Genomic DNA, 22,907 nt, shown 5'->3' with positions numbered 1-22,907 from the left:
CACTGAGTCGCTCCTCCTCACACTAACTGACCACCTCCTCAGGGGACTGGGCCAAGGCCGCAGCTACCTCCTTGCCCTCTTTGATATCTCCGCGGCTTTTGACACCATCAGCCACAATCACCTCATTACCCGACTAGAAAGCATCGGCATCTCAGGCCATGCCCTTGCCTGGTTTAAATCCTACCTTTCAAATAGGAATTTCACTGTCAAAAATCGGTGAAACTATATCCAACCCACGCCCCCTGCAACAGGGAGTCCCCCAAGGTTCTTCACTATCCTCCACCCTCTTTAACATCTATCTTGTACCCCTATGTCAACTCCTCTCCGAACTTAACCTTAAATTCTATCTTTATGCCGACGATGTCCAGATCGTCATCCCCATTCAAAGTTCCATCTCTGATGCCCTAAAGCACTGGGAGAAATGCCTTGATGCCATCAACTCTCTCCTCACCAACCTCCATCTAGCCCTCAATGCCACCAAGACTGAGATCCTACTTATCTCCCCCCACGCCACCCTCCCCCTACCTTTTGCCAACGATCCCAACATTAACTCCGCCACCGCCCAACCATTCGTAAGGGATCTTGGTGTCCTCCTTGATCAACACTTCATCAAGAAATACATCAACTCCATTCTCAAGGAAGGCTTTTTTAAACTTAACGTTCTAAAAAAACTGAAACCCCTGCTCTACCCCCAAGATCTTCGCACAGTGATCCAGGCTACCATCGCTACCAAACTGGACTACTGCAACGCTCTCCTCCTTGGCCTCCCCTATGCCACAATTAAACCCCTGCAAATGTTGCAAAATGCAACAGCGAGAATCATCTCAAACACATGCAAATACGATCATATCACCCCGATTCTCAAAAATCTCCATTGGCTTCCCATCCCCTCCCGTATCCACTATAAAGCCCTCACTATTGTACACAAATCCATTCATTCACACAATTCCAACTGGCTAGACATCCCTTTTACCCCCCCACCACTCCTCCCGCCCGTCCAGATCCACCAATAGTGGCACACTACATGTACCCTCTCTAAAGACAGCCCGCCTTTCCTTCGCCTGTGACCGTGCCCTCTCAATCGCCAGCCCTTCCCTCTGGAACTCCATGCCCCTCACCCTACGCCTTGAACCCTGCCTTATCAAGTTTAAAAAGAAATTGAAAACTTGGCTATTCAAATGTGCCTACCCAGAATAGACCATGTTACCAAACCCCCCTAGCTACGCACCTATCTCATGAACCCCAATTCTGTCTGCGATTCCCCTGATCATCATCTTAGGATACTTATGTATATGTTACTAATACTGTAAATGTTATAAATGCTCGTTAATGTTTATTGGCTTGTTCACTATCCTCTACGCTTTGCTATTGCTCTCCCCCTCCAAGTTCCCTCGCCTTGTTATAATGTAATTTCCGATCTGCTGTTAATATGTGAACCGGTGTGATGTCCCCACTAACGCCGGTATATAAAAATTTCTAAATAAATAAAATAAAATAAATTCAGCCCATTTGCCATATTCACTGCATACAGTTCTGTCTTCCCCTCTTGCCATTTGTAAGTGGCACAAGAGGGAAATGATGAGTGTGCCTGGCTCCAAACATGGCTGCCTCTTCATGAGTGTGCCTGAACAGAAAACCAACATGGCGAAAGGCAAATGTCCCAGAATTCTCTGCTTAGCCTGCCTTGGCTGTATGAACTCTAAGGGCCAGATTTTCAAAGGGATACGCGTGTAACCCCCCGAAAACCTGGCCCAAACACCCCCTGCGCACGCCGAGCCTATGTTGCATAGGCTTCCGGCGCGCGCAAAGCCCCGGGACGCGCGCAAGTCCCGGGGCTTTCCTGGGGGGGGGGGCGTTTCGCGATCCACGCGTCATCTGGGGGTGGCGCCACAGGCGTGGTTTCGGCCCGGGGGCATTCCGGGGGCGTGGCCGCAGCCTCCGGACCAGCCCCCGGACCGGAACATGGAGCGCGGCAGCCGGCCCAGCGCGCGCAAAGTTACGCCTGCTTCGAGCAGGGGTAAATTTCATGATAGAGGTGGGGGGGGTTTAGATAGGTCCGGGGGAGGGAACGGAGGCAGGCTGCGTGGCTCGGCGTGCGCAGGCTGCCGATTTTGGGCAGCCTTGCGCGCGCCGACCCCAGATTTTAATGGCTACGCGCGTATCTATTGAAATCCTGCATACTCTTGTTCGCGCCTGGTGCGCAAACAAAAGTACGCATGTGCGCAGATTTATAAAATCTGCCCCTAAGTGACATATTGAGAATGGCTTGCAGAATTCCCAGGATATCTGGACAGGCAGTCAAGCTGGCTCCATACAGTGATGACTAATCATAGAGTCACAGAAAACAGAAACCAACAGCGGGAACTTCAAGCTATATGGACACTACAGAGGCAATCTTTCTCAGGGGTTTCTATAAAACACAGCCACAGATGTGTTAATTACCCTGACCAGCAAGATTCTAACAGAACAAAAGACTACCTAAAAAGTGATGGTAAATGGGCCCCACCTTGGAGAAATACTCAGGGGTAGCTAGGGATGCTCTTATGCTGTTGACATGACAACCAATGTAATTTATTCTCTAAGGCAGTCACGCACGCTAAAATCTTCTAACCCAGTATAATATTGAATGTTATCTATAAAAGAAGGATCACTTCCTGTATACAATGAGATGCTGGTGGTCTGTCTATCAGAGACATGGCATCAGCATCTCCCAAGAATACTTATATTGTTCAATAAAAAATTATGCTTTCAATAAAAATCTAAGTGTTCTTGTCTCCCTTGCCATAAGTGTCATAAAAAATGGCGTGGCGCTTAACACTCTAGGTGTGCACACACCCGACCTGCTGCAGTTTAAAGGGCCTTGACAGGAAATCCCCCGCAGCACCCTTGGATGATGTCAGAAACCCTGACCTGCAGTCCTCACCTCAGCAACAGGTCTCCTACAATCGTGTAGTCTGAGTTGCTTCAGTGTTTCCTGCCTATGTTCCTGATCTTTGTGTCTTCAGTTCCAGTGAACAGTTCCTCTGATGTTCTGTCTTCATGCCTGCCCGCACACTCCTGCCTACCTATCCATCCTGCCTTCCCTCTGGACAGATATTTAATTCTGACTTCAGCTTGCTCCTTGACTCCTCTTGAACTCCGTTTGTCACTGACCAGTGCCCGTTAATCATTTTAGAACTCTGCCTGCCTTGGACATCTGCCTGCTACTTGATCTCTTCCTCGTACCTTCAACTCTTCAGCAGAGGTCCCCACCTAAGACCTAAGACCCATAGGGTGAATTTGCAAGGTCTTGTTTGTGGTTGAGTAGTTCAGAGGCAATTAATAAATGTAAATAAATACATAAAACATTCATTTAGTTTTTCTGCTATAGCCTGGTCTTCCATGAGCGCCCTTTTTATTTTACCCTTTGGTCATCTAGTGGTCCAACTAACTCCCTCACAGACATCCTGTTTTGAATATACTTGAAAACATTTTTCTTTTGTTTGTTTTTTTTTTGCTTCTTGCATGTTTCTTTTCAATTTTCTTTTGGCCTGCCTTATTAACCCTACACTGCATCACTGAAATTGGTATTATAAAATGTCAAGATTAAAATAAATAGTAAAAACAAGCAGCCTCATTCCCACATGCACCAGCTGCCCCCTCCTTGTCTCTTTCCTTCATCCTCAACCTCTTCTCTACAGTCTAATTTATCTTACAATGGCTTGCTCCTTTTTCATTGAATGCTTCCCTCCTTGGCTTTGTACTTCTTCCCTTCCACCTTAGCCTGCCCCATCCCCTCTTCTTTCCATTTCACATGATGACCCTCTCTACGTATTCCCTCCCATTCAGCCTGCCTCTGAGTGTGCTTCTCCAGTTCCCACATGTGCATATTAAGATTGGAACTGAAAGAACCCGAATGTTAGGTCCCTTATTTTCCCTTAGTTGCCCAGATAGGGTAAGGAATACAGAAGGGGTAGAATGATTAAAGCATAAGGGAAAGCCCTGGGACATAATTTAAAGACCCCCTCTATTACTGATTGTGTGACCTTGGGCAGCTCACTAACCCTGCGTTTCTGGACACCTGTTGAAAACGAGATATTTTCCTTCATCTGGCTCCCAGTAAACATGTTTCATTGCTGGAGGATAAATATGGCTTTCTGACTTGTGTACTTTGGAAATCAGAACCACAGACAATGCCACATGTGTCTGTTCACCCCTGAGCTAGGAGAAGATTATCTTACCTGGCAACAGTTCTGGAGTCTCATCAGCTGCAGTTTCTTGGCAAACACAGAGGCTGTGACAGTGGAGAAGCAGACAGCAGCTTCTTGAAACAACTGACGGATTACAAGAATGCCTACCTGTACACACAAGAGCAGAAACAATTCACTCTGACACTTTATAAAAGAGTATAATAAGGCATGACCATGCCATAAAATATCAGACAATTAGGTATCTAAGTAGTCATTAATTGCATTTTAGTTTTTAATCATTTTATTCATGTTCATTTTTTTTGTTTATTACTTCTTTGTATATATTGCCACTCAATTCATGTAAAACTCTAGGCAGATTTACAAAATCTTAAAATACATAATACATTTTCAAAACATAGAACAAAGCTGCTTATCTCCAACAGGTGTTCTCGGATGATAGCAGTCCTCATAGGTGGGCGACATCATCCAACGGAGATTGGCCCGGAACTATTATGCCAAAGTTTCTAGAACTCACTCCATAATACACATACACATGGAAGCCCATTCCTTAGCACTATAAGGATAAGCCAACTCCAAGGGGAGGTGGGTGGGTTTCATGAGGACTGATATCCTGCTGTCCTCGGAGAATACTTGTTACAGGTAATCTCAACAGAGAACCAGGATGGTAGTCCTCATATGTGATGAATTATTAGCTAGACTGCCATGAATGAAAAAGGGAAACAAAATGCCAATGGCAACCAGCCTTTTTTCCATTTTATAACTTATCTATGAGAGATAGCCTGGAACAAAAATGGGCCCTTGGAGGGTGTGGAGTTGGGTTTTACATCTCAAATTCTACATGACAGATTGACCAAATCCACTATCACATCAGGAGTCACTTTCCAAACAGAAGTGAGATGTTGATGTATGAAGAGAACTCCACATTGTAGATCTCCTTCAGAGAGACCAATCTTAGGTTAGTCACCAACGCTGCCATGGCTCAGACAGAGTGAGTCTCGGCATGGACCACCAAATTCAGTTCTGCCTGGGCATAACAGGAGATGCAATCTGCTAGCCAATTACAATCCCCAGTTTGTTGGAATCAAAAGAAACAATGTTGGGTGGATTTTCTATGGGTTTCAGTCCGCTCCAGGGAGAAGGCCAAGACTCTCTTGCAGTCCAAACTGCACAGTGCTTGTTCACCTTCGACATATGGCCTGGGAAAAAATATTGGAAGGATGACTGACTGGATAAGATGGAATTGTGACACCACCCTAGGCAGAAACTTAGGATGGGTACACACAGAACCATCCTATTATGATGAAATTTAGTATAATGTCCTGTTCAAAATTTTGCATACCATTGAATGTTTGGTCTGATAATATACACTCAAGTTGAGATGCAGTGAAGGGTAGGTATCCACACCTGTGCTTGCTTTGATTGTAATTAGTGCCTGTGTATAAACAGTCTGAGTTTCTTAGCTCTTGAGAAACCCTTGGGCATTTCATCCCAGGATGCACTGACTTTGCTGGTTACTGAAGCATGGGAAAAGCAAAAGAACTGTCAAAGGATCTGCAAGCAAAAGTAGCTTAACTTTATAAATCAGGAAAAGAATATAAAAGGATAGCCAAAGATTTGAAAATGTCAATCAGTGCTGTTCAAACTCTGATAAAGAAGTGGATAATTATGGGTTCTGTTAAATACCAAGCCATGGTCAGGGGGAAGTGGAGGAACTAAGTTGGTATTGGGAGAGAAAAGGACCTAGCATTTTTCTTATAGGATTAAATAAATACTTACAATATAAATAAAACCAAGGAAAGCTAAAATATCATTTTGTTTTGTTCCTTTCATATGCAAAAATACAGAATTCAAATTTTTCCAGATTTCTGATGGTGTCTGTGTTTTAAAACTCTCACTCTTTGGGCTATAGTCTCACTCATTGGGGTTGTAAATCTCACTCTCTTGGATGGGGCGTACAAGGGGACAGGGAGAGATAGGTGATTATGGTAGGGAGGGATGGGAGGGCTAGAGAAAGGAATGTGATTTTGCCAGTAGGTGAAGCTAATAAAGGCAGATAAAGATAATCAGGTTCTCTCACCCACTCTGTGGGATTTTGAAAATGGACCACAAAATAGAGAGAAAAATAAGTTAACTGCAGAAGATATGAAAACATATTTCGTTATTTTGTGGCATTTCAGATTGCTCCAGCAGCAGATAGACATTGATTGTTACACAAAACTACACTCATAAAGAGTGATCAGGAAAGGAACAGATATGGAGCAGTGGATTAAAACAGGCTCATTAAAGAGGAAAACTGGTGAAAATGAACCAAGTAACAATGAAATGTCAATTGACACTTTGCAGCAGAAGCAAGGCAGACAAAAAATGAAAAATACTGTGACACATACTTAAAAATTGTGATTTACTTTGACTGGTACTGAAGAACCATGACACTGTTTGTACTATGAAGTTCTGTCAAAGGAAAGCTTGAAGCCAGCTAGCCTTCATTGTCATTTAGAAACAAAAACAGTGAGCAAGCCACTTGAGTTTTTCAAAAAAGAAAATGAAGGAACTCAATGAAAGCAAGAAAAAAAAATGTTGTATATAGTCACAGGCAGTGACAATGCAAAGGCTATGGAAGCATCTTATTGGGTGTTTTTACTGATTGCCAAGAAAGAAAAGCCTCACACAATTGGAAAAAAAAAGAGTTATTATTACCAATGAAAAGGAAATGGTGCATCCCATGCTAGGAGAGAAGACCTGCAAGCAAATAAATGTTATATCATTGTCAGATAACAGTTTAACGCAGGATAGAAGAAATGGCTGACCAGGTGAAAAGCAGCTGATTTTACGAATATGCAAAAAAGTCATTACTATTATCTGCCAATGGATAACTCCATGACATTGCAAATCTCTCAAATCTTCTCACATTCATCAGGTATGAATTTAATGGTGAAATGCAGGAGGATTTTCTGTTTTGTTTTTTTTTTAAATTTTAACAGCTTTTTTATACCGGTATTTGTGGGTACATCATATCGGTTTACATAGAACTATAAGAATTACAAAGAACAGGGGAGGGGGAGAGGGAGTAAAACAAAAAAAAAAAAAACCAAGGAAGGTGTAATCAACAGGGAGAAAGGCATAGATTGCAAGTGATTAATTAGTTCTAAAAAACAGGTGAAATAACATAATAAATAATGAAATATAATATTTTTTTTATTTATCGTGTTTTATATACCGTCATTCGGTTTTGCCATCAGAACAGTTTACAGTGATCAGGAAATGTGTTAGATAAACATCACCACAACATATTGCCATCATGTCAATTTACAGCTTCGGCATTTGTGTGTTAGTTAATACAACATGTTCTAATAAACATGAGGAGGGGGGGTGTTACATGGTAGGGGAGATCTGAAATTGGGATGAGTTATATAGGTAGGATAGTAAAACAGGTTTTCTCGGTTTAAGGTATAATTAAAATATGGTTAGATATACATTTGCAGTTAGTTGAAATTAATGTCATAACGCTTCAAATGGTAGTAGGTATGTTGTTTATCATGGGATTGAAAAGTGTTTCTTGATGTCGAGTTGTGTAGGTGTCTGGCAGTTCAGTTGATTTTGTGAGTTTGAGTAGGCCTTAGTGAAAAGCCAGGTTTTCAACTCTTTTTTGAAGGTTTTTATGTTGGGTTGAGTTCTTATTTCGATTGGGAGTGAGTTCCATAGTGTGGGGCTGGCGATGGATATGGCTCTCTTGCGGGTTGTGTTTAGTTGTGTGGTTCTGGCGTGAGGGATTTTGAGGAGGCCTTTATTCGTTGAACGTAAGTCCTGTTTTGGAGCGTGGAGTTCGATGGTTTTGTTTAGCCAATTGGTTTGTTGTCGCATGATTAAATTTATGCAGAATTGTTAGTACTTTGTAGTCTATTCGGTATTTTATGGGGAGCCAGTGTAGTGATATGAGAGTTGGAGTAATGTGTTCATGTTATTTTATTCCTGTTAGGATTCTAATGGCTGTGTTCTGTAGTATTTGGAGTAGACAGATGGTTGCAAGTGGTAGGCCAAGTAGTAGGGCATTGCAGTAGTCAAGGTTGGCGAATATATAACAAGGTAAAATGACTGGCAGGAAAAGCGGGGCGACCTGTGCTGGATATGCCTGTTTAAAGAGCCAGGTCTTTAGCTTTTTCTTGAATTTGAAGGAGCAGGGCTCAAGACTGAGTTCAGTGGGTAGAGAGTTCAAATGGGTGGGACCCGCAACAAAGAGAGCTCGCTCCCTTGTGGAAGTGAGATGTGCATTTTTGAGGGACAGGGTGTGAAGGGTACCTTTGTGGGTTGTTCTGGTGGGGAGGTTGGAGTGGATGAAACGGAGTGGCTCTTCAACCCAATTGGAATTGTGGTTGTAGATGGTTTTGTGGATAATGGTAAGAGGTTTTTTTTAAAGGATACGTGAGGGTATGGGGAGCCAATGAAGTTCTTTGAGGACAGGGGTTATGTGGTTGGATTTGCGGGAGTTTGTGAGAATTCTAGCTACCGCATTCTGCAACATTTGAAGCGGTTTGATGGTGGAGTACGGGAGGCCTAGAAGTAGAGAGTTGCAGTAATCCATTTTTGGGCAGATGGTCGCTTGTATGATTGTGTGGAAGTCATGTGAAACCTTCTTTTAGGACTGTGTTAATATGTTTTTTTAAATTCAATTGCTGGTCAATCAATATGCCGAGATCACGTACAAAGGGCTGTGTAGAGATCAAGCTGAATGAGGGGGTTGCCTGAGAGGGAAGGCTTAGGGTTCTGGTGATTAGATATGAAAAGCAGTTCTGTTTTTGTAGTGTTAAGGGCTAGGTGGAGATTTGTGAGGAGAGTGTTTATGGAGGAGAGACAGTTCTTCCAAAATTTTAGAGATTTGGTGATGGATTCTTGGATTGGTATGAGAAATTGGACATCATCAGCGTATATGAAAAATTTGAGGCCAAGATCAGAGAGGAGTTGGCAGAGGAGCAAAAGATATATATTGAAAAGGGTGGAGGAAAGTGAAGAGCCTTGTGGGACACCTTGGGTGAGAAGAATGTGAGGATTCAGAATTTCCTATTTTTACAGTGTATTGTCTATTGGCCAGGTAGGATTTAAACCAGAGATGGGCTGAATCTGAAATGCCTATGTCAGATAGACGAGAAAGGGGGAGGTTGTGGCTTATAGTGTCAAATGCTAAAGAGATATCAAGGAGGGCTAGGATATAACATTATCCTTGATCTAGGCCTTTGAGGAGGGTGTCTGTGAGGGCGAGTAAGAGAGTTTCCGTGTTGAAATGCTTATGAAAACCGAATTGGGACGGGTGAAGTATATTATGATAGTCAAGGTAATCTGAGAGCTGGGAGTTAACCACCTTTTCCATAATTTTGGCTATAAAGGGAAGGTTAGAGATAGGACGGTAGTTGGATGGATCATTAGGGTCAAGGGTGGGTTTTTTTGAGGAGTGGTTTGACCACAGCGTGTTTTAGCGTGTCTGGGACTTTGCCAAAGGAGAGAGAGCAATTAATTATATCAGCTAAGGGTTTGGCGATGATATTTGGAATAGTTAACAGTGCTTTGATAGGGATAGTATCAGAGGGGGTGAGTTGATGGTTTGATTTTTTTTAAAGTATAGATTCATTTCCTTAGATGAAGTAAGATAGAGGGAATCAAGGTTGGCGTTGGCAATTTTTGGGAGTGGGTTTTAGGGATGTGGAGGTGGTAGGGAAACGAGAAGGATATTTGCTATTTTGTCGTGAAAGAAGTGGGCGAGTTCTTCACTTTTACTATTGGCTTGTCAGTGATGGGGGGGGTGGGGGCAGATTTAGTGAGGTCTGCAACGTAAGAAAATAGAGCTTTAGCATTGAACTTGTAGTCATGTATTTTAGTTGCATAATAGTCACGTTTAATCTTGAGTGTGGAGTGTCTGTAATTGTGAAGAGCAGATTTATATATGGAGGCTTGGGATCTTTGCGCCAGATTCTCTCTTTGTCTGAGATCAATTTTCATTCTTTTTAGATCGGGGGTATATCAGGGTTTTTTAGTTTTTTGTGCAGCTCTCTGCTAATGGGAGGACATATTTCATTGGCAATGTTATTAGTGAGGATATTCCATGAAGCTAGTGCTACATCAGGGGTAGTGCAGTCTAGATTGTTGAGAGTTGGAGAGGGAAGAGATCAGATCCTCTGTGGAGAAGGGTTTTCTAAAGACAATGGTGTTACTATGCGATGGGTTGTGTGTAGTTGGGGACTTTATAGAGAGAAGGGCATTTATGAGTGAGTGTTCTGACCAAGTTTTGCAAGTCAGTGCCTAACCATGCAACAGCAGAGGCTATTTTTGAGGTTCTGAAAAATTTCATATAAGAAAATGGAATGGATTGGTCAAAATATGTTGGAATTAGCACAAATGGGGCTCATGCTTTAATAGGACAACACACTGGAGTTGTTGCCCGAATTAAAGCTTGTGTTCCTTCAGCCAAATCAACACACTGTAGCATCCACAAAGAGGCATTATTAGCTATTTAAAAAAAAAAAAAAAAAATTCCCTGCTGATTTGAAGACTGTTTTGGAAGAATCTGTGAGAACAGTTATTTTCATCATAGCCAGTCCTTTGAATTCACAAATATTTGCTGCTCTGAGTGATGAGATGGGTAATGATCAGTAACAACTATCAGGCCGATACAGTACAGTGCGCTCTGGTGGAGCGCACTGTTACCCCGTGTTTGGACATGTGTTTTAGATGCGATAGCTCTACCCCTTATTCAGTAAGGGGTAATAGCGCGTCAAATGCACGTCCAACCCCCCCACCCCCCGAAATGCATGTTGATGGCCCTATTAGTTATTCCTGCGAGATACAGAAAGTAAAATGTGCAGCCAAGCCGCACATTTTACTTTCAGAAATTAGCGCCTACCCAAAAGGTAGGCGTTAATTTCTGCCGGCACCGAGGAAGTGTACAGAAAAGCAGTAAAAACTTCTTTTCTGTACACCCTCCGACTTAATATGGCGATATTAAGTCTGAGGTCCTAAAAGTAAAAATTAATTAAAAAAATAAAATGTAAAATCAGCTCGCGGCTTGAAAACCGGACGCTCAATTTTGCCAGCGTCCAGTTTCCATGGCTGTCAGCGGGTTTGAGAACAGACTTCAGGTTTCAGTATTCAGATTGCTTCAGCGATTTTTCCTGGTTATCAAGATTAGCCTACTTGACTAATATTATCAGTCACCTAAATGAGCTCAACTTAAGCATGCAGGGAAAAGCCATGATTCTCTTCCAAACTGAGGACAAAGTGGAAACAGTGATCAAGAAATTAGAACTGTGGTCTCATTGTCTTGCTCAGTCAAACTTTGAATCATTCCCAAGTCTTCTGGATTTTCTTGAAACATTAGAACTGCAACTTCCAGAAAAGGTAAAAGATATCAGAGAACATCTGCACGAGTACTTTCCTGTCACCGAGTTTAAAAATAAGTGGATTAGAAACCAATTGTTAACAGATTGTGAACTACCCACAAATTTGACATCAAAAGAGCAAGACAGTCTAACAGAGCTTTCATGTGACTCTTTAAAGTTGATATTCAAACAAAGCCACCTGAATGACTTCTGGTTACAAGTTCATTCTGAATACCCTGACTGACAAGACAGTAGATGGGAATGTGGTAGATTAAACTCCATTTACAGAAGAAAATATATGGGAAGAGCTAAGTAAAAGTGGACAAGACCATTGGCCTGAGGAGGTTCATCCCAGGATATTGAGGGAGCTCAGACGTGCTGGCGGGTCCCCTGCATGAACTGTTCAATAGATTCCTGGAGTGGTGCAGAGTGACTGGAGAAGAGCAGTGGTGGTCTCGCTTCATAAGAGTGGTAGCAGAGAGGAGGCTGGAAACTACAGGCCAGTCAGCCTCACCTCTGTGGTGGGAAAATTAATGGAGAGACTGCTGAAGGAAAGGATAGTGAACTATCTACAGTCAGGAGGATTGCTGGACCCTAGACAGCATGGATTCACCACGGGAAGGTGCTATCAGACAAATCTGATTGATATTTTGGATTGGGTGACTAAAGAACTGGAGAGAGGAAGAGCACTCAATGTGATCTACTTGGATTTCAGCAAAGCTTTTTATACGTTCCCGCATAGGAGGCTTGTGAATAAAATGAGAGGCTTGGGAGAGAGTGCCAAGGTGGTGGAGTGGATTTCTAACTGGTTGACAGAAGACAGATTGCAACGGTAAATGGAATCTACTATGATGAGAAAACAGAGTTAAGTGACATACCGCAAGGATCGGTGTCAGGAGCGGTTCTGTTCAAAATCTTTGTGAGCGACATTGTGAAAGGGCTAGAAAGACAAACTTTACTATTTGTGGAAGATACTAAGATCTGCAATAGAGTGGACACACTGAAAGGAGTAGACAGAAAGATGAGATTTAAGGAAGCTTGAATGTTGGTCAAAGATATGGCAGCTGGGATTCAATGCCAAGAAGTGCAGAGTCATGAATCTGGGGTGCGGGAATCCAAAAGGGCAGTATGTGATGGGGGAGGACCTCAAGATCCCTCCAAGAGAGGGATCTTGAGGTAATATTATCTAGCAATCTGAAGGCAGCGAAGAAATGAGACAAGGCAATAGCTAAAGCCAGAAGAATGCTGGGCTGCATAGAGAGAAAATAACCAGTAAGAAAAAGGAGGTGATAATGCCTTTGTACAGGTCCTTGGTGAAGCCTTACCTGTGTTCAGTTCTCAAAAAAGACAAAGACGGGATGGAAGCGGTCCAGAGAAGGGCAACAAAAATGGTGGGGGGTATCCAAATTACTTTTGAGGAGATATTGAAGGACCTAAATATGTATACCCTGGAGGAAAGGAGGTGCAGGGGATATATGATATATAGCTTTCAGATACTGGAAAGGTTTTAATGTACAATCAAACCTTTTCGGCTGAAAAATCAATAGAACTAGTAGATCACGAAATTAAATTCCAGGGAGGACAACTCAGAACCAATATCAGGAAATATTTCTTCACGGAGAGAGTGATGGATGCCTGGAATGCCCCTCTGGAGGAGGTGGTGAAAACAAAGTGAAAGAATTCAAAGGGGCATGGGATAAATACCATAGGATGGAAATGAAGACAAAGTGCATGGGGGTAACTTGCTGGTGTGTCAGTTACTACCCTTAACCAATAAACCTTCATATTGTTGATGCAACTCCATTACTCCCTGCTTCAACAGCAGGGGGAAGAGAGGAATTGGATTCAGACAGCAACCAACAAGGACCCTGACTTTTATGGTCTGAGGAAACAAATAACCACGGGGTAACTTGCTGATGTGGCTGTTACTATCCTTAATCAATACGCCCGATACCTTTGTTGCAACTCCAACACTGCTCTCTACTCAGACAAGAGATAGCAGGGAATTGGACTCAGCAATAAACAAGGACCCTGACTTTTACAGTCTGAGAAACTGAGAAGTATGGAGGTGACCTGTATGGTGTGGCAAATACTACCATAAACTTGCTGGGCATAATGGATGGACAGTTTTGTCCTTTTCTGCCATCATTCCTATGTAACTATCTGACAAGGCAGTAAAGTACCTGATGCCTTTTGCCACAATATACTCCTGTGAAAGTAAATTCTCTGCAATTTTTTTGCTGAAATCAAAATACTGGAGTAGACTGGTGTGGAACTTGATGAAAACTTTAACTTTAAATCTATCCAACCAGATATCCTGGCTTTGAAGTCAATGAAACTGCACCAGCCATCTAACACCTGACTTGCTACAAGTTTTAAATTTCTTGATTATTGCTTCCACTACTCTTACTTTAGGTATTGAAAAGCAAGGCTTTTTTTCAAAAGAGACTTGTGTGTACTGAATACTAGCACCTTTTTCCTCCACTGGCTTGATTTGCCCTGTGATCCCTCAAAATAAACCCCCATGCATCCTGCATGTGAGTAGCGGCCCCTTTTTTTACAGAAGGAAAGAACTGCTGAAATAAAGGGTACCAGAGTATACTGCACACAGAACCAGAACTAAAGTTATAGCTATCAAACCAGATATCTTGGCTTTGAAAGCAATGAGACTGCCATCTCATTAGCAACATCATAGATGACAGCAGAAAAGACCATTTTTCCCCATCTAGTCAGTCTATTCAATCCTGTCTACACTGATGAGATGTCGCAGCTGCCAGCCATAAGGTGTGACCACTTGTAAAATATCAAGATTTATCTAGAACAGTTTTTATCATCTCATTTGTATGCTACTATCCTGGGGAAACCACCATACAGTTCACATCTATCAACTCTACCTTCTTATGTCTAACCACAAAGCTCCTAAATAATCCAAAAAGCCATCGAGACTAGTGTGGTCATTGCATGAACATCTGGCCTCTTAGCTCCCTGTGGCCTTTCTGGAAGGTATCCTGCCTCTATCAATCTGCCACACCTGTCGACATGACGAGTATATAGCCTGCCAAACCAAGTTACATGAGCACCTGCATTTCCACTAGGACTGCAGCTTACCAGACAGATCCAGCAACATGGTTGCCTATATTTACACTATGTATGTTACTCAATATTAGTACATTCTTGCACATTTACTGCTATGCTCTCAAATTATATATATTCTGTTTTTATGAGAAAGCATTATTTGATAAGTTTTATATATTACTAGCAGACCCCTGCCACGCGTTGCAGTGGCTGAGTCAGATTCTTTGCCCTCCCTGCCCCTTCCCCTTGCTCATTTAGCTGTCACTCATCCTCTCTTCCCCCTTGGTCACTCCCCCCCCCCCCCCTTCCCTCCCCTGTCCCCACTCCAACTCTGTCCCCTCACACTCACCTCTCCCCTCATTCTTCCTCCCCTGACAGTTACCTCCCTCCTCATTCTCCCTCCCCTCACTGTCACCTCAGTGTCTCCCCACCTGGTGAGGGCTGTTTTGTAACTTTTCGGAGATGGTGCACATTTTGTGTATGTGTTTGTGTGTGCCCTCCCCCTTTGCACTCCAAAGTAATCCCCACAGAAACGTTGTGTTTATATAAGCCTCCCCCACCCTCCCTTCCCCCCCCAGGTCGGCGAAATAGACTAACCCACAAGAGTTGCATATTTTCGGAACTGCCCCCTGGCCCCCCTGCTGCAGGCCCGACGATACCTTTCAAAAATGGTAGTCGGTGGAGCGGGCATTCGTTCCGGCATGGAAGTATTGGCGCTGGGCCCTCGAGGTGGAGCAATGGGAGCGGTCGTCTCACTCAGATAGTAAGGGTGAAGGTGCGCTGGTTGCCAGTTCAGAAAATGGCATCGACGGGCCCTCGCCCTTACTATGTCACATGGGCTACTGCCGCTATTGGCGTTCCCGAGTGTCCTAGTAAGGGAAAGAGCCGTCGGCGCCATTTTGATTGCTGGCAGCCGACAGCCGTAGTGTATGCGATGTGTCCCGGAGCGGTGTTGCCCCTCCCCCGCTGGAGCAGCCCGAAGTATTCTGCAGTTTTCCGTGCGTTCGGAGGTTGAAGGCAGTAAGTAGAAAAGTCATGTGCGTGAGGGGTGTGAGGAGGGTGTTTGTGTGTGAGTTCGTAGGGTGTGAGAATTGCAAACATGTGGCATGTGAGTGGCCTCCCGGTGTAGCATGCTGGTATTTAGTGGGTTTTTGTGTGTTTTTTGAGGGTGTGTGAAATAAGTACAATTGGCATGTGTGCGGGGGGGTGTGAGGAGGGTGGATTTGTGTCTGCTCGGAGGGTGTGTGAATCGCAAACATTGGTCACGTGTGTGTGGGGTGTGAGCGTGTGCTCACACCCTATATATATATATATATCTCCAAGTTATAGAACTCTCTCCCAGAGTCATTACGTCTGATAATAGAAAAAGTAATAGCCAATAAATTGATAACGTCACTAATTGGATCTTTAGACAATTGTATTAAACTGAGCAAAAAGATTTGAACAATGTAAAGTAAAAAGACTACATTCTGAGTATGACATATAGGATAATGGAATGAAATAGCACCTTAATTAACTCATACATGATGCTGTTGTGTTGACCTAGAATAGGTGTTTATAATTGTAAGAAACTAAATAATGCATGGAACTAGATTATGCATGAATATAACCTAGACCATGTATTAGCTGTTTGTATTAATCCAGAATACAAATGATGCCAATGGGAATGTTGAACCTGAAACTGAAAGATGACTTTGTAAACTGTTGTGATCTTATCTTGTAATGACTGTGGTTGTAGTGAGGTTGGCAGTGTCCAGAGGGCAAACCTTGTAGGCTCTCACCAACAGCTGGCAGAGGCTGGCAAGAGACTAGTCTAAGGCTTCACCTATACCAGCCTCTTTCCCTACAAGTTGAGTCTTTGGGTTCTGGGGTCTGGCAGGACTTCGGCAATAGTCTCTTGTAGGCTGAATCAGATAGAGGTCAGTCCAGGCAAGGAGTCAAAGGCCAGTGATCAGTCCGAAGGAGACTGAATAAGATGAGGCGGGGCAGACTGGAGAGATTAGGCAAGATTGGATGCAGGAACGCCTGCAACACAAACTACTCAAGGTAGGGAACCTGTTGCTGAGGCAAGGGAGAGATGACTGAAGGGCCCTTTTATAGGGCTAAGTGATTATGTCATCCGTGGGCACTGTGATCTTTTCCCCTCTGCAAGCCGTTCAAGTATTGAGCCGTTGGGTGCACGCACCTAAGCAAGAGGCTGGAGATGGTGGTTCCGGGTGCATCCTGGTGCATTCCGGGTGCAGCTGGTTAAAATGCTAATAGTCGTTCTACAATTCCTCCCCTTTCATATCCAAGTTATTTTTCCATGTTTTTTGTAACTTTCTCACATCCAAAATATTGTTATAATATTTGTTAAGTTTCATACTATATTTGTTGTTGTATTGGGAAATGTTCTTTACTTTGTTACTTTTGTCTTTACTCACATTGTTAATTGTAAACCGGGTTGATGTGATTCCGATCATGAAACTCGGTATAATAAAAATAATAAATAAATAAATAAATAAATAAATAAATCCTGTTGCGCAATGGAAGGCTGACAGCATCTGCTGCAAAGGAGGGGCCCAGGTCTTCAGAGTGAGTGTAATGGCTTGTGGGGATGTCCAGTGAGCTGCTAAACGTAACATACTGGATAAGTTTAGACAGTGCCAGAGATAGCACAATGAAGACACAGATTCCAGAGCCAGTGTCTGTGTCTTTCCTCATATCAGCCAAGAACGGATACAAAGGTTGGATCTTATACCAGAATCAATAGTAGGCGCTGAAATCTGGGAGCCTAACATGGTATCCCTTGAGATTAACCATGCTTCCAAGACCTCTCTTGGAAACAAATGTTAATCTTGGTACAGAGGGAGATCAGTATATCAAAAGGAAATGGGAATCTCCCTTCCATTGAGTTCATCTTTGATGTGGGAGGCCAGGCCCTGTCAGAAATTGGTAGATAAGCTCTCTTCATTCCATCATAGCTTCGTAGTCCATGCAAAACTGAATGGCATAACGCCCCACCATCTGAGACCCTTGGCAGAGACGCAGGAGGTCAGCCGCAGCAGAAGGGGACCTGCTCGGTTATTCAAGACCCTATGGAAGTGTTCTAAGAATTCTGCTAGGTCATTCAATATTATGTCATTTCTCTCCCATAATGAGGATGTCCAGGCCAGCGCCTGGCAGGTGATGAGGGAGATTAGCCCTGTCAGATGGGAAGCACCCAGATTGCAGTTCGAAAATGATTTGATACTGGTTCAGGAACACTCTGCAAAGTCTTAGTGTTTTCATTGTAACATGATGGTGGAGAGGGGCATACACCTGACAACATGGTCACAGATTATTGCACTGGGGAAATCTGCACCTTGAGTGGTGTCAATACAACGAGCGATGGGTGAGCCAAAGTGCTCACAGCCTGTATGGAGTTCAGATGGTTGCCTAGAGTTTGCATGGACTCTGAACTGCTATATTTGCAAAGCCAGATCTTGCAATGCCAGCAAAACAGCAGAGCTAATGGCCTTCTTAATCTGTTATGAGTGAGGATAGTGAGCCCTTGGGTCATTGTTAAGTTTTATAAAATATTTAGATGTGCTGTATGTGGGAAAGGTACCTCAAATAACTTGATTCAAATGTGGAATTCAGATTTGGGGAGTGAATTTAATCATAATATGGGCATCCAGGACCTCACTCGTTCTCTCCTAGCCATTCACATTCCAAGAATCACATGACTCATAGTTTGGGTAAATAAGGCCGCAGCTTTATTGACATGAGGGCCTGAGCCATGCATAACATATTAACAAATGCGGTTTCAGCTTTCAACCCCCCTGACCATCCGCCGTTCCCCCGGCAGGAATAGTCACTACCAGCCTCTGGCTCAATGATCCGGCACCCCCCCCACCGGGTTCCGACTCCCACCACCTGCTTGCAAGGAGCCAAACCCGGGTGGACTCCCGCCACCAGCCTGCAAGGAGTCCGGCCGGCTGTCTCCCGCCGCTTTCCGGCAAGGAGCTCCGTCTCGACAACAGGCCCCCTCAGTTGTCACACCATCCTTTCGCTGAAACCCCGTTTAACAATCAACCAAACACCTAACTATTATGGCTCGGGCCATCTGCCAAAGACACGGGCATATAATGCCCGTGACCCCCCAAAGATGCGGCCTCACAACAACGGACATATGTCCTCCAGGAAATCAGGAAGAGATCCATCCCCCGAACGTACTGGGGGACCTCCACCCTGCCCAACCGCCCCGCCACTGGTCCCCCCGACCACTCATGGCATTGAAGCCGCCCCCCATCCGGGCCAACCATGCCCCCCTCCGCTGACTGGCCTCAGCGCGGCTCCTCCACCAAATGACCCGCTCCGGTGCAACTGACCTCCCGACCAGGACGGACCAACACAAGACGGTGGTCGGCAACCACAAGACCACCAGCCCGTCCTTCCAGACGATGCTGATGGATTGCTTGTCTGGCCCCTTCCTCCAGTCAGTCCCCCCCCCCCGAAGGAACCACCACATGGAATTAACTCATCCCACACTTTCCCCTGCGCCCCCACCAATGCACCCGATCCCCCCTGCAGGAAAGATCCAGATGAAGCCCGTCGGGGCGTCGCAGGCGTACCTGTGAGCCCAGAACGTGTAAGAATGTCCCATCCTCCACGGACGTTCCTGCGGTCACTGCACCTGCAGGGAGACAAGCATTAGAACCACTCCCCAGAGCCCAGGCCCCGGGCAGACATAACCCCGGAACGCAGGCGACCTCCAACTTCCAATTCGCTGGATGACTACCCCTGACAAACCAGTTCGATCTCGGGACCCATCACCCCCGAGCCCCTCGGCATGACACACCAGCAACCCTGGGCAATCTGAACTGGCCACCCACCTGGCCACCACTTCCCACACCCGGATCGCCGCACAGCAGGCAAAGGCCAACACCACCTGAACCGCGCCGTAACATAAGGGGACAAACAGACCCCCAGCACTGCCTCCCCCAACACAGCAGACCCCCTTTGCGTAAGCAGCCGATGCCTGCCCGGCCACTGCCCCCCCACCCGCGACCAGCCGGCTACCCCCCCCCCCCCGCCCCACGAACCGCCTTGAAGGAACCCCCCCCGTGGGCCCGCATGAAACAAGAAACAACCCCCCAATGCCGCCTGCGAAAACCCTCTCCCCTCGCCCATTCCAGGAAACGCACGAGGGCAACATCCGGCACCAGGCCTCCTGGCCCATCCAAGGAGGACATAAACCCGGCCCAAACCTTGCACCCCCCACGTAACCTAACCCGGTGGAGGGGGCTAGTGAACCCCGCAGCAAGCTCCAGGCTGCGGCGCACCAAAACTCCAGAGAAAGAGAGGCGGCCACGCCGTCAGCCACTCCCGGGACGTGCCGTGCCCCACAGACGTATTCAACCCCGTACGTTGCGTAATCAGCACCCACATCAACATGCCCAGACGTATTCAACCCCGTACGTTGTGTAATCAGCTCCCACATCATCACAGAGACCAATAAGCAACGCGCCGCCCGTTCGGTAAAGACCTCCCCCCACCCCACAACTATCGCACCAGAACCCGACCCGCACATCCCGCAGCCGAGCCCCCCAACACGCCACGCCACCACCATAGTAAGCAGTTCCAGAAACGTAATGTTTTGTTTTTTTGGTTTTTTTTTTGTCGTCCCGGCCGCCACCCAGCCCGCAGGCCAAGCGACCGCCCCTCCGAACCCCAGAAAATGCCCCGAAACTCACCAACGCTGCCGCTTCCGCGAAGAGCCCCCATCGTGAGTAGGCATGGGACTGGACTGCCCAAACGCCGGCTCGTGCAGCTCCACCAGCAACAGCTTGTTACGAAGCATTGCATCCCGCACTAGACCCCCCACCCGCCCGACCGTGTCCGCCGGCAACTACGAGACCATAGCCACCGAGGCCAGCCCGATCCCTCAGACCAAGTCAAGGCAGGAACCCTCTGTCACCTCCAACCCGAACACTGCCGCCACGCTGGGGAAATGACCCAATACCCCCTGACACTCCCCCGAAGCCGCCAGGCCCACAACCCAAATCGTCAAGATATTGAACGATATCCCGGGAGCCAGCTCGCCCGCACACACCCACTGTAAAATTAACGGAACGCCACACGCGATTGAACAGCCCCTCGCAGGCCTTTCTCGAACTAATACGCCTGCAGACCGCGAACCCCCGGTAAACGGAAACAGCCCGGATGGACCGGCAGCAACCGGAACGCCGACTCGACATCCATCATAGCCATCCCATCCCCCGGCCGCAGTGCCGCACCACGCGCGCCGCCGAATCAAAGGATGCGTACCGTACCGCCCGCACCTCCCTCAGCAGACCGTCAGTCACTGACAGCCCCAATGAAAACCAGAAGTTGGGGGTCCACCAACCTTACCCATCCCCCGCTTGGGAATTACCGCCACAGGGGAAATGACAACTCCGGAATGGAAGGAACCTCCAACGGGCCCGCTATCCCGCCAGCCAACTCCGTCCGCCGCTCATCCCAAACCACGGCGACCCTGGGGCAAACCTAAAGACAATTAACCCCCTCCACCCCCCCCCCCACGCCGCGCACCGCCCCCCGAATCCCCAACCCTGCCGAAAAACTCACTCGTAGCGACCCCTCCGCCTCCTCCCTGGACAAACTCCCAACCAGGGAAACACGACAGCAAGGCCAAGCGGCATCGCCGCCGTGTGCAAGCCGTCCCTCGCCGGGTCCCGGACCGGCAGAGATGCCCTCGGACCCCTCACCCTGCTGCTGGTGGCACCGCACTGTTGGGAGTCCCACACCGCCGGAGGAGCCGGCGTGCCTAAACGTACAATCCGAGAAGAAACATGTGACACAGTGATACCGCCAACACACCGCACTACGTCCCCCCCCTCGCCTAGCCGGACCCCCCCCCCCGGCGGGGGCCTCCTTCCGCAAGGACCCCGCCGCCCCGCCACTCGCAGACGGACCCCACCCCGAAACCCCTTCGGACACCACTTGCGGCCGACCGTACGTCTAGCCCGCCACCAGCATTGCGGTCGCGAACGCCAGCAACGGCCCGTCCTACGCCGGATCCCAGCGCCAGACCACAGTCACCAGCCGTAAGCACTCACACATCCACATGGAAGCGCCGTGCCACCGTCTGTGGCCCGCCCGCGACCCGCTCTCTCACGCCCCGCTTCGTCTTCCCTCCTCCTGCCCTAACGCCCCTCCCGCAGCTGAAAATATCGAGAAAAGCCGGCGCCGAAACCACTTCCCCGAAGCAAGCGGCACCTCCGCCCCAGCGCCGTCAAGACCACCCACGCGGGGGCCCCTCGCTCCGCGGCTCCCCCCCTGCACCCCCCGTCGGCGAAACCCCGAAATCCGCAGAGGCGAAGGACGAAGTCGCCGAGGAGGAAGATCAGACTAGGAGTACCACGCTCGCTTGCAGGCCCTCCTGGGAAGCCCTGCGTCCCGCCCTCCCCCCCCCCCCCCGTGTCCCCCCGCCTCCGGGTCATTCCGCCCTCGCTCACCCCCACCCCAGGCCTCCCCCCTCACAGATCGGCTCGCCTGACGCCGGCCTGGTGACAAGAACAACTCACCTGCTGCAGCCGTCGCCTCCCCGCCGCCGCTCCTGCCTCCGTCCCCGCCACAACGCGACCCCTCTGGGGAGCCCCGGGCGCCACTCCCGGCCACACCTCGAACCGCGATGAACCCGGCCCTTCCAGGTCTACCGCTGCATCGGCCGCCTGCAAAGACACGACAGCCACCGACGGAGAGTGCGCCAGAGCTCCCTCCATACCCGCAACCCTGCGCCGCCCCCCCCTCCGGGACCTCCTGCACCCCCTCTCCTATGCGTCCCACCCGGCCGACCGCCCCCCACTCCCCCGTCCCCTCTGTTTCACCCGCGCCGGCCAGACCCCAGCCCGCCAACCCGCCAACCCGGCTACCCCGGCCAACACCAGACCTCCTCCTGTGCTGCCAAGCGAGCCGGCCACCTCCGCATCCCCCGTCCCCTACCATGCCCCCTCCCCGCCCCCCCCCCCTCGAACCGTACCCTGCCCGAACCGTACCCCCCCACCTCCCCGCCCAGCCCGCCCTGCGAGCTGGACCCCCTACCCCGCCCAGCCCCCCATTACCCAAACGCCTCGGGCCGGCGGGCCGGGCAAGACGCTCCACCCCCCACTGCCACACCTCCCGAACCCCCCCCCCCCCCCCGCACCCTCCGACCGCGCGGCGCACACCTCCCTCCCCCGGCCACCAGCACCACTTCTATCCCCCCCCCTGCCGCCCCCAGCCACCCCAGGAGACGCCCCCCGCCCCTCCCCAT

At 47.6% G+C, this 22,907-nt stretch overlaps 1 protein-coding gene across 6 annotated transcripts in view; it reads right to left on the bottom strand.

The window, feature by feature from the left end:
• The window catches only part of C17H11orf24 (chromosome 17 C11orf24 homolog), a 139,922-nt gene that overhangs the window by 65,586 nt on the left and 51,429 nt on the right, over nt 1-22,907 (bottom strand). For 2 of the 6 annotated variants that reach the window (XM_029582519.1, XM_029582518.1), the window contains exons 3-5: nt 22,180-22,326; nt 19,225-19,286; nt 4,221-4,337 (exon numbers count right to left, since the gene is read on the bottom strand). The exons of 1 other annotated variant lie outside the window; for it this stretch is intronic. In XM_029582519.1, coding sequence (XP_029438379.1) covers nt 4,221-4,337; nt 19,225-19,286; nt 22,180-22,326 — 326 coding nt within the window. Of the gene's footprint in view, nt 1-4,220; nt 4,338-19,224; nt 19,508-22,179; nt 22,327-22,907 lie in introns of those variants that run through there. 3 more of the 6 variants (XM_029582520.1, XM_029582515.1, XM_029582517.1) reach the window with 3 other exon arrangements.

The sequence above is a fragment of the Rhinatrema bivittatum genome, chromosome 17 (assembly GCF_901001135.1).
Source record: "Rhinatrema bivittatum chromosome 17, aRhiBiv1.1, whole genome shotgun sequence".
In the NCBI taxonomy this organism is placed as follows: Eukaryota; Metazoa; Chordata; class Amphibia; order Gymnophiona; family Rhinatrematidae; genus Rhinatrema; species Rhinatrema bivittatum.
The sequence above is the reverse complement of the archived record's forward strand: the minus strand, read 5'-3'. Positions and strand labels throughout refer to the sequence as shown.